The sequence below is a fragment of the Carettochelys insculpta genome, chromosome 2, assembly GCF_033958435.1.
Source record: "Carettochelys insculpta isolate YL-2023 chromosome 2, ASM3395843v1, whole genome shotgun sequence".
Classification (NCBI taxonomy): domain Eukaryota; kingdom Metazoa; phylum Chordata; order Testudines; family Carettochelyidae; genus Carettochelys; species Carettochelys insculpta.
The window spans coordinates 94,067,812-94,080,868 of NC_134138.1; the positions used below are offsets into that span (position 1 = coordinate 94,067,812).

At 43.4% G+C, this 13,057-nt stretch overlaps 1 protein-coding gene across 26 annotated transcripts in view; it reads right to left on the reverse strand.

The window, feature by feature from the left end:
• The window catches only part of EPB41L3 (erythrocyte membrane protein band 4.1 like 3), a 231,883-nt gene that overhangs the window by 105,826 nt on the left and 113,000 nt on the right, over positions 1–13,057 (reverse strand). For all 26 annotated transcript variants that reach the window (XM_074987386.1, XM_074987411.1, XM_074987397.1 and 23 more), the window contains exons 2-3: positions 10,260–10,459; positions 848–1,045 (exon numbers count right to left, since the gene is read on the reverse strand). In XM_074987386.1, coding sequence (XP_074843487.1) covers positions 848–1,045; positions 10,260–10,448 — 387 coding nt within the window. In that variant the 5' untranslated portion in view covers positions 10,449–10,459. The remainder of the gene's footprint in view (positions 1–847; positions 1,046–10,259; positions 10,460–13,057) is intronic.

Below are 13,057 nucleotides of genomic sequence, written 5' to 3' on the forward strand. Positions count from 1 at the left end.
GTCTTTTGTGATGCTGCTGGTGCCGACTCCGTCTTTACATCTGGGGTCCTAAACAGCACCCTCCGCTCTCCAGCTGCCCAGAGCAGAAGGCAGCATTGCCACCAGCAATGGAGAAGTAACAACAGTACTGCAACTTCCCATCCCCCACAATAAACTTGTGACCTCCCCACAATTCCTTTTTGGGTCAGAATCCCTACGATTACACCATCATGAAATTTCAGATTCAAATAGCTGAAATGATATTTGCAAGTTTTGAGATCCTAGGACTATGAAACTGACTATAATGGACCACAAATCTTATAGGGCCCTAATTATAACCCCCAAATTTGTGATGGAATAATGGCTTCTTCACCACCTAGGACCCTTTGCATCTTCCTCTGGCGGCATTGCCACATCTCACCTTCTCCCCCACCCCATTTTCTCCCTGGTGCGGTTTTCTCCCCAGCCTCTGCCTCAGGCGTTTTTCTCCTCTGTGTATTTTCACGGGTTTATTTTCCGCTTTTATTCTATTGCGACCCTCCTCTCTCCCTGCTTCACCTTCCCCCACACTTTTACTGTCTCCTTTTTCCCTTCCTGTGCTGTACCTGGCGGCTCTTCTTCCCTATCACACACTCCCTCAGTTACCAGGAGAATCTATGCCAGATGAAGGCAGCAAATGATCCCAGACCATTTATTTAGATACCAAAATATGAGTCTGGGAGTCTAGATTTAGGCTCCTATTTTTGAAAATCTTACCCCAGGGTTGTACTTTTTTTTTTCTTCAGTAGAAGATTCCCCCCCCCATAATAGACTAAAGTGGTATATGCAGGTAACAAGACAAAGCAAACTAGAGGAAACAACTATTTACCTCCACTTCACATCCGTATTCAGAGCCATCCAGGAGCATCACTTTGCACTGCATGTTTTTAGGCTTTTTGGCGATCTTTAGAGGAGATCTAGAGAGTTTGCTAGACGATGATTTTTGAGAGAGCTTGTCGTCTTCCAACTGCTGGTATTCCAGCTGTTTTGCAGCAGCAGCAGCAAGCTCCCGTTCTTTGTCAGTGACCTGTGAAGAGAAAAAGGGAAGATTAAGTTTCAATTTCTGATTAAAATAGTGACTATATAGCGCAACCATTCAGAATCAAAATGCACAACTGGCTTTCATCTTAGGGAATGACTATTCACCACTAACAGCTATAACAGATATCCAGCTGCTGCATCACAACAAGAACTTCATCTTTACTGTTTGGGAAAGCCTGCTTTGGCCAATAAAATAACCGTGTGCCTTCCTGCAATGGCCACTCTGAAAGACAAATATATGGCTGGAAAAACCCACTGCAGTAGTAGTATTTTGAGCTTATCCGTGGATCACCATTTGAGAAATTTAAAAAGCTCTTATGATGCAATATTGATTATGGTCCTTTTCCCTGGCACAGATTGTCAGAGCCACTATACCCTTCACTTATCCACCCTTAAACAGTAACTGTATTACATCCATTGAGACTTCATTCCAGTAATGGTTATGTCTGAAACCAGCTGTGCCCCTGCTAAGTCTCCAGAAAAAATTCTGACAACAGAATCTTAGTAACACCTAAACTAAAGTATGAAACAATATTTTAGTTCTCTTACCACTGAGAAAAACAAACATCTGATTTAGCTCTGAACAATTTCAGTATCATCAGCAGCCAGCAGCACTGAAATTCATCACAATTTAATCCTCCAAGCTTTTTTTTCTTCAGCACAACAAACCTTCATGCGACTGGATCAAATCTATTCAAAAGCTTTAATCTTCTTTCAAAACAAAACACTCCTGCGTCACAGTGGTAGCGCGCACAACTGTACAGCACGCATGGTATCATCACATTATTACACCTAAAGGCAGTGATCTTTCCCTGACAAGTTCGCTGAGAAAAGGTCTCCAAAATGTTAGGTTCCCTTATTTATTTATTTATTTGGATTGAAGGGGAAAGGGGCACTTCAAGGTCAGCTACATGCCAATTGATTCTAAGTCTCCAAATACAGCATGCACTTGTGGTTCTGCTAAAATCCCTCGGCTGGGGCAAAGCGCAAAAGGGTTAACCCAGGAGCAGATGAGGAACCAGACTGTGATGACTGTTACAATCTGGTCCTGGGTTCCCCCCTTGTGCCAGTCAGGAACTAACACGGACCACCCTCTGCCTGGTTTGCATTATCTACCCCCCGTGCCAGTTTGATTACACTGGTGAGTGTACTACATTACCACATCCGTCAGCGAACTCCCACTTTGCACACATGCAAAGACTGGTCTCCCCATGGAAGACAGTGTCTTATGCCCCTTTCTCCCCTCGTGTGGGAGTCTAGTAAGGGTAACAGCCCGTCCCTCCTCTTGGTGCAGAACGCAAGGACAATAAAAAAAAAAAAAAAGGAGAGAAAAGCCTCTTTTAAAATCCAGCACATCCTCTTAAGCACAATAAAACGTGCTGGGAGTGGACAGGGGGCAAGGGAAAACAATCACTGTCATCTCAGTGGAGATGGCTGTCTTAGCTCAGCCATGTCTTACGAGTGCTCTCTCTTTGACGCACTTATGGCCAAGGACTTGAACACTTCCCTGAAGCTAATGGGGGTTAAAGGCATTTAGTATGCCAGGGGATTAGGGCCTAGTAGACCAATTAATGTTCACAGCAGCCATGGTGTGCAGATGAAGGAAAGCTTCGGAGGGCAGGAGAGGAGAATGAGCATTCCTTAAAAAAGGCAAGAAAACAGCTCAAAAGGGAAGAGCAATGATAAAGAGGCAGAAGAGATGATGTTCTCAGAGTAACAGACACCTTCAGTCAGAAAGAACTCCCATTCCTCCTCTTCATGGACTTCCCTGATTTATTTCACTGAAACCTGCAACAGAATTTCTCTACATGTACATATAAAGGTAGCACTGGTATTGTTTTGCTGAACTAACCAAGCAGACCCAAGCTAATTAAATGAAGTATGTCCAAGGTTAGCACCACAAAGGATGTTCTATATTTGCACAGAGCACAAAAACATGCCAAGAACTATTAGAGAGGGCCCCAAAACTGTGATGACATGTCTATGCACTGAAATGATTTCAAAGTGAATAAAGCCTCCTTCTCTTAAAGAAATCTGACATTCTGTTGGTGCTATTATCTAGGGCAAAAGCAAGCACTAAGAAGCAAGTGCATTTGCTCGATGAGTTTGAATTTTGCATGGATAGGTGCATTCCTGCCTGAACCTCGCTCTCCACATGGCCCATTTACGCAGTACTTTTACTGGCACAGACTACCATACCATCAACATCGAGCAGAGCAGAACTTGCTTCAGGCCTGTTGCTGGAACATTATTTCCACCGTTATAGCATCAGTGACATGGACAGAAAAGCTTAACAGCAGCTGGGCTGTCTTCGTATCTTATAATTTGAGCACTGTTCAAGAAATTTACTGTCAGTTGGGTGATTCAGAGTCAGTAAATAAATACGGGGTGCTCCACTAAAATGTTTGGCTTCTGAATCTTTCAGGGGTGGGCACGTACCTGGTGCTTACTTTGATATTTTCCCATTTCATTTTCATGAGTTCCAAGATAGATTAACTACAAAGATCATCAGAGTGCGAGAACTGTCATAGCTAGGTTGGTGGAGCGCATGTGAAGTGACAGATTTGAGCCAGTATTCACCAACTGGACCATAAATGAATAATTAAATGGGCCTCAGCTGGTGGTAAGAACACTGTGAGGACAGGAAGGGAGTTAGGGTCTGGTACATGTCCTGGAACTCCACAGGGCCATTAGTCATGTCCAGTTGGAAGATATCTTTTTAAGCTTGAGTTGGGCAAAAATAACTAAAAAAAAATTCAGTAGCAACAGCCTAAAATTTACATAGTAGTCTACAGGATGAAACCTTTATCTTCAATCCAAGGTAATGGAGGGTACATGTCAAAAATGGAATGGGCTTAGACACAATACACCCCTTTCAGCTTTAAGCAAATACAGAAAGAGTTTGTCTGGCTTTCCACTTCACAATTCATTACCTATAAAGGACCTAACAATTTGGCTTACAGAAATCAAATCAAGTTACCTGAATGGCATGTTACACTTGTACATTACTTCAGCTCTTTCACCACAGTTATCTGAATATGCTCACCATATCTGAGTCATCATTGTTATTACTGTATATAAACACTAAGTTCTTAAAGTTTAAGATTTTGCCATGAATTTCATCAGACTTGTTATGTCTGAGAAATAGCACTTGATAAAGGGCCAAGTAAAACCAGAATAGATGTAAAAAGAGTAGACATGAAATTAACTCATTTCAGGTTCAACACCAATAAATAAGAAACACATTATTACAACTGATTGCACCTATGTATTTTTTAGAAACACTACATAATGGAAATCTGCATCTGGACAGGAGTGCCTGCTCATGTTTTAGTGCTCTTAAAACAAAAAAATACAACCTAAGAAAAGATGTGCGTGGGTGCTCATGTATACACATACACACCTCTGCTGTTCCCAGGGGCAAAGCACGTGTACAATAAACTCTTTCATATCTGGCACTGTATCATCCAGAACTCTCGAATAGCTGGCATTTTAACCATAAGTAAATTTTAGCTATGTTTTCCCTAAGTACAGATAGTGAAATTAAATAGAAATAAATACAGTAAATATAGTATGAGTGTATAGTGTACAATACTTCCATTGATAAAGTACTCTGCTTGTATTTGCATTTGTTTTTTTAATATCTAATCTTGTTTTTCTTTAGTGTTATGCATTGCTAGGTATATGTCTCTGTCACCCAGAGTATTTAAATATCTGGTAACATCGAAGTCCTGGGGCTTCCAGATATGAAAGAATTTACTGTACTTCCAAACTTACACAAGGACTATGACTCTTCCATTCATGAACAGACATTCGTTCTGATGCAACGCACTTTTAGAGCCTTGGAAACTGGAATTCCTTTTGACAAACACCGTAGAGCTACAGAATCTAGCAACAACAGTCTGATGCTGTCCAAACTCTGCATCAGGTACGAAACAGTAGTAAATCAGCCAAATAGCTATATGTTTTAGAGTAAGATAGATGCTCAGTGTTTACAGCCCAGCCTAAGAACTTCATTCTCACAATGTCACCTTGAGCTACAGGAGACCAATGGGAGGATTACAGTTTTGTATTGGACAGAAGGAGTATTAATTTTTGGAGCAGAATCTGGGGAGAGGGTGGCGAGATGGAGGGACAAATCAGCATCAATGTTCCTTGTAAAAATTATACAGAACTTCGCTTCTCTCATAAGAACATTTCTTGTGGGTGTAATAACAGTAACAAAAGACACTATAACTGAACAATCAAACATATCGCGCCCCAGGCATATTCTCTCTCAGAACTGGAAGTAACAAACAGTACAAACTTCAGTATTCTACAGCTCTCACTTCTGACACAGGAATTAAGGTTGGAAGGAGAAGAAATTAAAGTCTGTTGCCCATACAGCTCTTGCTCTCTTTGCTGAAACAGACAACAATGGTGCTGACGAGTGGCAATTTTAATGGTATTTTCTGTGATGTGAACACAGGTTGAACTTCTCTAATCCAGCACACTCTCATCTGGTAATATCTGTAGTTCAGAATGATTTTAGTTAGCCGGATGACCACTTACCATGGGTGTGGCCAAGCTTCCCATCGTCCCATAAAGTTTGTTTACAGCCACCAGTCCTGGCTCTCAGTGTTCTGTGCTGTTATTTGGCTGACATTTTCCCTGACATCTTCTGAGAGCCTGGTAAGCAGTGGAAGTGTTGGTAATGTTGCTTGACCTGCCTTGGTCCAGCAAATTCTCTCATTAGGTACTGGGTCAGGTCCCAAGAGTGAGGGACTAGAGAGGTTCAACCTGTACTTGTCCCCTAGGAAATAGTCTAGAAGTACTGTACTATTTCCAAACAGGTTATACAGCCATCTCACACTAATGACTTCTGAAGTCAAAATGGTGACTTAGAGGTAAACTATTCCGTATTCCTTTAGCAACCTTCTGAGAAATCTAGCTTTTTAATAGCCTTTAACTACCCAGAGAATTAAGAAGTTCATGAAAGCATGTCACCCTTCCAGTCTCACAGGACAACTTGAGACCCAGATGCCAAAAAATGGAGGTAGAGGTGAAGCGGAGCACCCACCAGCTGCTGCAGGAAAACGTAAAAGGGCTATTCAAGCACCCTTGAGAAAGCTTTTCCCTGCCACTTAAACCTCTCCTACCCCCAAAACAAAATCATTCTTTTGAGGTCGGTGTGATTTTATGGCGTGCAGGAGTTGTAGGGAACATGTATCTTTGTAAGGGTTGGGGGAGGGCTGAAGGCACAGCTGCCCACCATATGCATTCTACTTACTGCAGTTTAACCCACTCTCACCAAGTAAACGCATTCATTCATTAAGACACGATATGATTTATTGGCATTACAACAGGAAAATACATGGGTAGCATGTGTTACAGATCATTCATGAAGCTATGATTTTAAAGCATCCCTTATTGCTGCTGCCACAGCATGGTTATTGGTGGATGGTTGTGTAGGCGGCTGTGAGTAAGCCCTGCTGATGGCCTCAACTTCAGAATTCCAGATGGACGGGAAAATCTCCTGCCTGGATTCACAAATGTTGTGCAAAACAGTATATGAAAAAATGGTGGGTCGAATTTCAAGAAGCTTTGGGGACACAAACTCAAATTCACAAGAATGGAGGTTAAAAAAATTGAATTTATCTTGCAGGGCAGACACAGCCTAAGCATAGGACACTAAGGCTACTTCTACACAACAGCCTTTTTTCAAAATGGCACTCAGCTATTTCAAAATAGCATTTCCAGACACACAGCGCTATTTCGAAATAGTGCAATTACAGCCCATTGTGGCTTATTTTGAAATAGCGCTATTCTGAGTCTTAAGACTGCCTCTTTTGAAACAGTGATTTTGAAACTGGTATTATTCCTCACGGAATGAGGTTTACTGGAATCGCAACAATGCACCCGCTATTTCAAATCTATTTCAAAATAGCATGTGCATCATTCAGATGCTGCCCAAGTTACTTTGAAGTAACTGCTGTTATTTTGGAATAACTTCATCATGTAGACACAGCCTAAGAGACGTGTTTCCCAGACATCAGACGCTAAAGGAGGGTTTCTTATCTGCTAAAGCGAATTGTTGGCATGTCTGACCTATCAACTAGGGAGTGGGGATAAAATTCCGATGTGAAAATTTTCTTAACTACCATACATGCAGAGACAAACAAAAAAGAATAACCATTTAATAACTCCTCAAAGCTAAAATGGCACACCTTAAAAGTAATTACAATGTCCTCATTTTCTAACTAAGGTGGCACAAACAGTTTTGCATCTGTCACACGTCAGATGAGCATGCACATCATCAGTTTTCAGCCAGTGTAAGTGTGGAAATAAACCCTATAAACACTTTCAGTTGCCTTTTAAAAAAAAGGTGTTATCTGATGCAGTGGAAAACAAAGGTTTCCCCACCTCTTTTAAGGATAACATTGGACTCAAATTAAGCACAGCTAGTAGATGTGACATTAATTCCAAAAGATACTGCTTGTCCGTGAACTGCAGTAAACTCTGTTTTAACCGATATTCAAACAGACTTTTCAATTAACAGACATTCTGTCCCGTGTGCGCGGCCGACGGCTCCTCCACTCTTCCACCCAGAGCGGCTCCCCACAAGATGAGGCCATGTGTGAGCTGCCCATAGCGGCTCCCTGCATGGCCTTGCACAAAGCTGCCTAGAGCGGCGCCCCATCCAGAGCATATCGGAACCTCCTGGAATATTCAGCAACCTCTCAGTGCCAAGGCTGCCAGTGATGAAAGACTGTTCCGTAAAACATATTAAGCCTTATGGACCAGTCACTCGATTATTTTATTAAATCTCAAACTGTTGTGGGAAAAAAAACTTTTTAGTTCAGGAAAAAATTGTTTTGACAAACCCATGTCACCTCTGGCCACTATTTTTATTTTAGAGTGTCTGTCTGTGCTGTGTGTGTTCAAGAACTCCTCTTACACCATAAGCACTAGGACCACAAAATTTGGTACGAAGCCTCCTCTTAATTTAACCCAAGGTCAGGGTTTGGTTGTGCCTGGAAAGTGGGAAATGCCTGAAATCCCAGGATTTTCCAGAACATGGAAAGGGAGGGGGTAGAAGGAGGAGAGAGGTGAAAGGAACAGGCACAGACAGGACGGATGTGAGACAGAGTGGCCACTGAGAACACCTGCAGTGCTAACAGAAAGGACAGCAGGGCTGGAGCTTCACCATCTTGCCTGCCACAAAGACTTGGTAAGTAGTTCCCCTGCTCCAAGCCCAGAGCCTGCCCTCGGGACAGCCCCCAGATGGCCTGCAGGCCATGGGTAGGGCAACCATATCTCCCTGTCTCAAATATGGGGGGTGGAGGAGCGGCTCCTCCCAGCTGCATCAAGTCCTGGGGAGCTGCCCCCACCCCCACCGCCAACTCTGGGAAAGCGGCAGCTGTGGGTGCTCCCAGGCCCAGGGCCCTGGGGCAAGTGGCAGCTGCAGGCACTCCTGTCCCCAACCGCAGCCCCTGAGGGCCCTAAATATAGGACAATCAGTCCCTTTTAAAAAAATAAGTCAGGATGCCAAATATGGGACGGATGGTTACCCTAGCCATGGGAGGAGATTCTGGAGGCTAGGGGCAGCACTCAGAAACTTGCCTCCCATGAGACAGCCTGGGGAGGGAAGAGAGGGTCAGCTAGATGGGGGAACAACTGTAAAGGGGGACAGCCCCAGAGTCTGGCCCTCCCAGCCTGCAGGGAGGCAGCCCCCAACAGACACGCCCCACCCCCAACAGCCAGCTGACTGTGGGAAGCAGCTGCAGAAGGGGCACCCCACTGCAGCCTGGTGCCACCCAGAGAACCTGCAGACCACGGGGTCAACTGAAGAGGGGGGAGCTCCCTAGAGCCTGGCTCCTACCCACAGACAGCCTGCAGACAGAGTGGCCAGTGGGAGGAGGGACAGTTCCCAGGTCTGCAGGCCACAGGAGGGGGCGCTAGAGGTCAGAAAGGGGATAGCAGTAGAGAGAGCAGCTCATGGAGCCTAGCTCACCCTGGACAACCTGCACATTGTGGAGGGTCAGCTTGGAGGGCAGCCCCTGGAGCCTGGCCCCCTCCCCAGACACCCTGCAAGCTGTAGAGGTTCTCTTGGAGGGATGAGCTGCCCCCAGAGTTGGGCTCCCCACCCAGACAGTCTGCAGGTCACAGGGGGGCAGTTGGAGGGGGTAAGCCACCCCCGGAGCTTGCTCCCCCAGACAGGAGGCAACGGCAGGTGCAAGAGATCTTCCCCCCCACCCCCAACACCCTGCAGGTTCACGGGGGACCACTGGAGGTTGGGAGCAGCCCCCAGAGCCTCACCCCCACTTCAATAGCCTACAGACCATGGGGGAGGAGGAGTCGGCAGGAGAGAGGGGCAGGCCCCACAGCCAGGTCCCCACTGACAGCCAGGAGGCTGCAGGGGGCACTGGAGGTGGGAGGCAGCCACTGGAGCCTGGCCTACCCATGGAATGCCCCACCAAACAGGCAGCAGGATGGAGGGGACCACTGGAGGCTGGAAGCCACCTCCCCCAGGCCAAGGCAGGGCTCAGGGGGCAATCAGAGGCCAGGGTCAGCCCACAAAGCACTACCCCACCCCCAGCAGGCTGCAGTATGGGGCGGCCACTACCCCAAGAAACATTCCCCCCGCCCCGAACAGCTGCAAGCCTGGAGATGGCAGCTGCAGGCTAGTGGCTGCCCCCCACATGTTGCAGGCCAGTGGAGGCAGCTGGAGGCTGGGGCTAGGCCACAGAGCCCCAGCTGCCATCCAAGCAGCATGCAGCCCCAGATCCCTCCCTCCCAGGAGGAACCGCTGGGCGGGGAGTGTGGCCCTCACCCCCTTGGAGGAGCTGCGGCCACAGCAGCAGCAGCATCCTTGATACCACAGGTGGCCCCAGTAAACCCCCACCTCCCAGCCCCCAGTGCTGAAACCCCTGCCATAGCTCCTGCACCCCCACTCGCTGCTTGGCTCCCCTGCCTTGATCCCCCACGAACCCTCTGCCCTAAGCCACCCACCTGTGCCCCCCTCAATCCTCACGCTAGCCTTCATTTTTCTTCGTTTTTGAAAAATACTATCAATGAAAAAAAAGCACGTACCTCTCTCACTTACATTCAAAAAATTACCTCAGTTAAAGAGCTGAGCCACACCAGGTACATCTGCTAGTTCGCTAATAAGATGGCATTTAATCAACAACATTCACCAAACCTAGAAATGCTTCACTTGCCTGCTCTTTTCTCACAGGCGTACTGTGTGCTGCCACAGCCGAAAACTGGTCTATTGCGTTCTGGTGCTCCTCAATGAGCTGCTGCTGGTCTTGAGATTGCGCCCCACCTGTCCCTTGCTGAGCAGGGGCTTCTTGCTGATCTTGCTCTTGATCTTTGGATTCAGAGTCTGATCCTGATTCTGTAGTCATGGTTGATTAGTCTGTAAAACAAGACGGTCAGACTTAGTCAATATTATTCTTATCTTTGGTGCTATTTTCTCTGATTTCAATTACATTTGAAAATGGTGGGGATCCAAAAAAAACAAACAAACAAAAAAGTTCACCAAAAAAAACCAAAACCACAATCCCCAAGTTTTTGTCTCATTTTTTCCAGCCCTGAAAATTTAAGTACAATGGATTAATGTTGATTTCTTGCCTACTCTGTTTTCTTGGAAAAGCAACTCCTGACACAAAGGACTTGGACTATTTATACTTATGATTTTTAAAGAGGTTCATGCACCCATAAATTTTTGTTCAGTAGTGACATCTAATGACATACATCAGCAAAAGTGCACTAATAAAATAATTAGATATATTAATAAAAGTGAAAGGCAATGAGTATGATTTTCAAGAGCCTATAAATGACATACGACTCCAGTGATTTTACTAAGTATTTGGGATTACTCTATCACTAAGGAATAAATCAATAGGATACTGGTTCCCTTGGTGCCCAAGTCACTTTTGAAAATGTTACCCAGTATCTTTAACATTAATACTTAACTGACAGAGAGGTATTGCATGAAAATGAATCACGTTGATGCTGTGATACAGTTAGCTTTTAATAAAGCTATTAAGTGTAAGCCAAATTCAACTCAGTTACTTGAACTAGATTTATGATGGAGGGTTATACTTACTCAGATTCAGTGAACATACATTCAGAAGTCATTTTGGTTCTAGAGCTATTATTAGTCCCAGCAGTATTTCACATTAAAAGTAAAAGGAATCTCTTTGAAAGCCACAGTCTCTCTAAAATCAGCCTGAACTTCTAAAGCCCGCTCTCCCCTAGTGCCATGGTCTTGTGCGAGGCCTTAAAAATGAGTAAGCAGAATTTGGCCCTGCATCTTATTCAGACTCACACAGATATGATTCAATCACATTTTCATCATTCCCCTAACACATGCTTAAATATCCAAAATAAAATTAAGAAAACTTTTAGTTTACCCCAACATCTCTTAATCTCTATATTTCTTCTGCACAGTATATTAAAAGCATTCGTTAACAATATTTTAATTTTAACAAAATATAACTACAGAGATGAGCTCAATCTAAAAAAAGCTAATCATGGCTCACAGTTCAATTCATTAAGACATTCCTTTTTGTTTACTTCAAAAATAATTTGCAAAATAAGGTTATTCTCCTGTAGTTTTGCATTTCTCATCTGTCACCTTGCTTCATCTAATGCTACTACAGTCACTATTTTAAACCATTGTCGTTTGCAGTGTTATTGTATTCATTGTACTGACTCCAAATAGAGAGACAAAGTGGGTGAGGCAATATATTTTACTGAACCAACTTCTGTCAGTGAGAGAAACATGCTTCAGGCTTGCGTGGAACTCTTCTTCAGGCCAAGTCTTGGAAGAGTTGCTCAGCAGCAGCAGGCAAACTTGCCTCTTTCACCAACAGGTCCAATAAAATATATTACTTTCCACACTTCATCTCACTCTTCTCCACCATCACAAAAAAGGGGCACGAAAGCAGTCCTGTAGTACTTTGAAGACTAACAACATAATTTATTAGGTCATGAGCTTTAGTGGGACAACCCACTTCAGATCTGGAGCTTATCACCTAATAAATTATTTTGTTAGTCTTTAAAGTGCTGCTTTTTTGTTTTGTGACGATACAGATTAACTCTGCTACCTCTGCATGACTATTATAAATCATATTTTTTAAAAATATTGCCTCCTAAAGGGGAAAAAAAAACCTACCATTTTCTCCTTTTAATTCTATACCTTCTTTTGTACAATTGAGAACATAAATAATATCCTCTGACTACTTATTCATTTAACAAATTCAGTAACAAACTATTATTTTTAGATCTTCCAGTTCACAAATATTAATGGATTAGCAAGTAACAAAATGAAGTTATGAATACAAAAACCAATGAAAAATTAACTCTCAATAATATAAAATTATCAGGAACATTATACAGCAAGAGTCTAAAATATATAATTTTAACTAAAATTTTTGTTTCGTAGGGGCGTTATTTTCATAATAGTTATGCCAGTGTAAATCAGAAAATTCACTGAATTAAAAGGAACTCCTCTAATTGAAAATGGAATCAACCTACCATCTCTAGAGTGTCTACACTAACAACAGGTCAGGTTGTCAGTGAGTGGAAATCAATGTGGCTCAGTCTATTTATCAAGTAGTTTTCGGGATCTAATATTTCTATTATAGATGGCTTCCCTTCCAATGAAGATTCTTCTCACAGGATTTAGCGGAGACAAACATTTGTATCTCAGTTTGCCATGTAAATGAATGACTTCACAACATATGAATTGAATATAAGTTTTTTTAAGTTTCATATTACTGTATCAATGTAGAAAAATATTTTTACTGTCAATTCCAGGCCTGCAGAACACAGCAGAACCAGCATCCATGTTTTTTAATTTTTTCCAAGATTTTTCAGGAAAATTTCGACCTAACGTAGAGCTATTGAATTTTGTGAGAGAGTCACCATCATTTTAATTGTATCAAAGTCTCTGACAACGTTTTCTGTGGTATCAAATCTTCATTAAAAAGCCATTTCTTAGGACAGA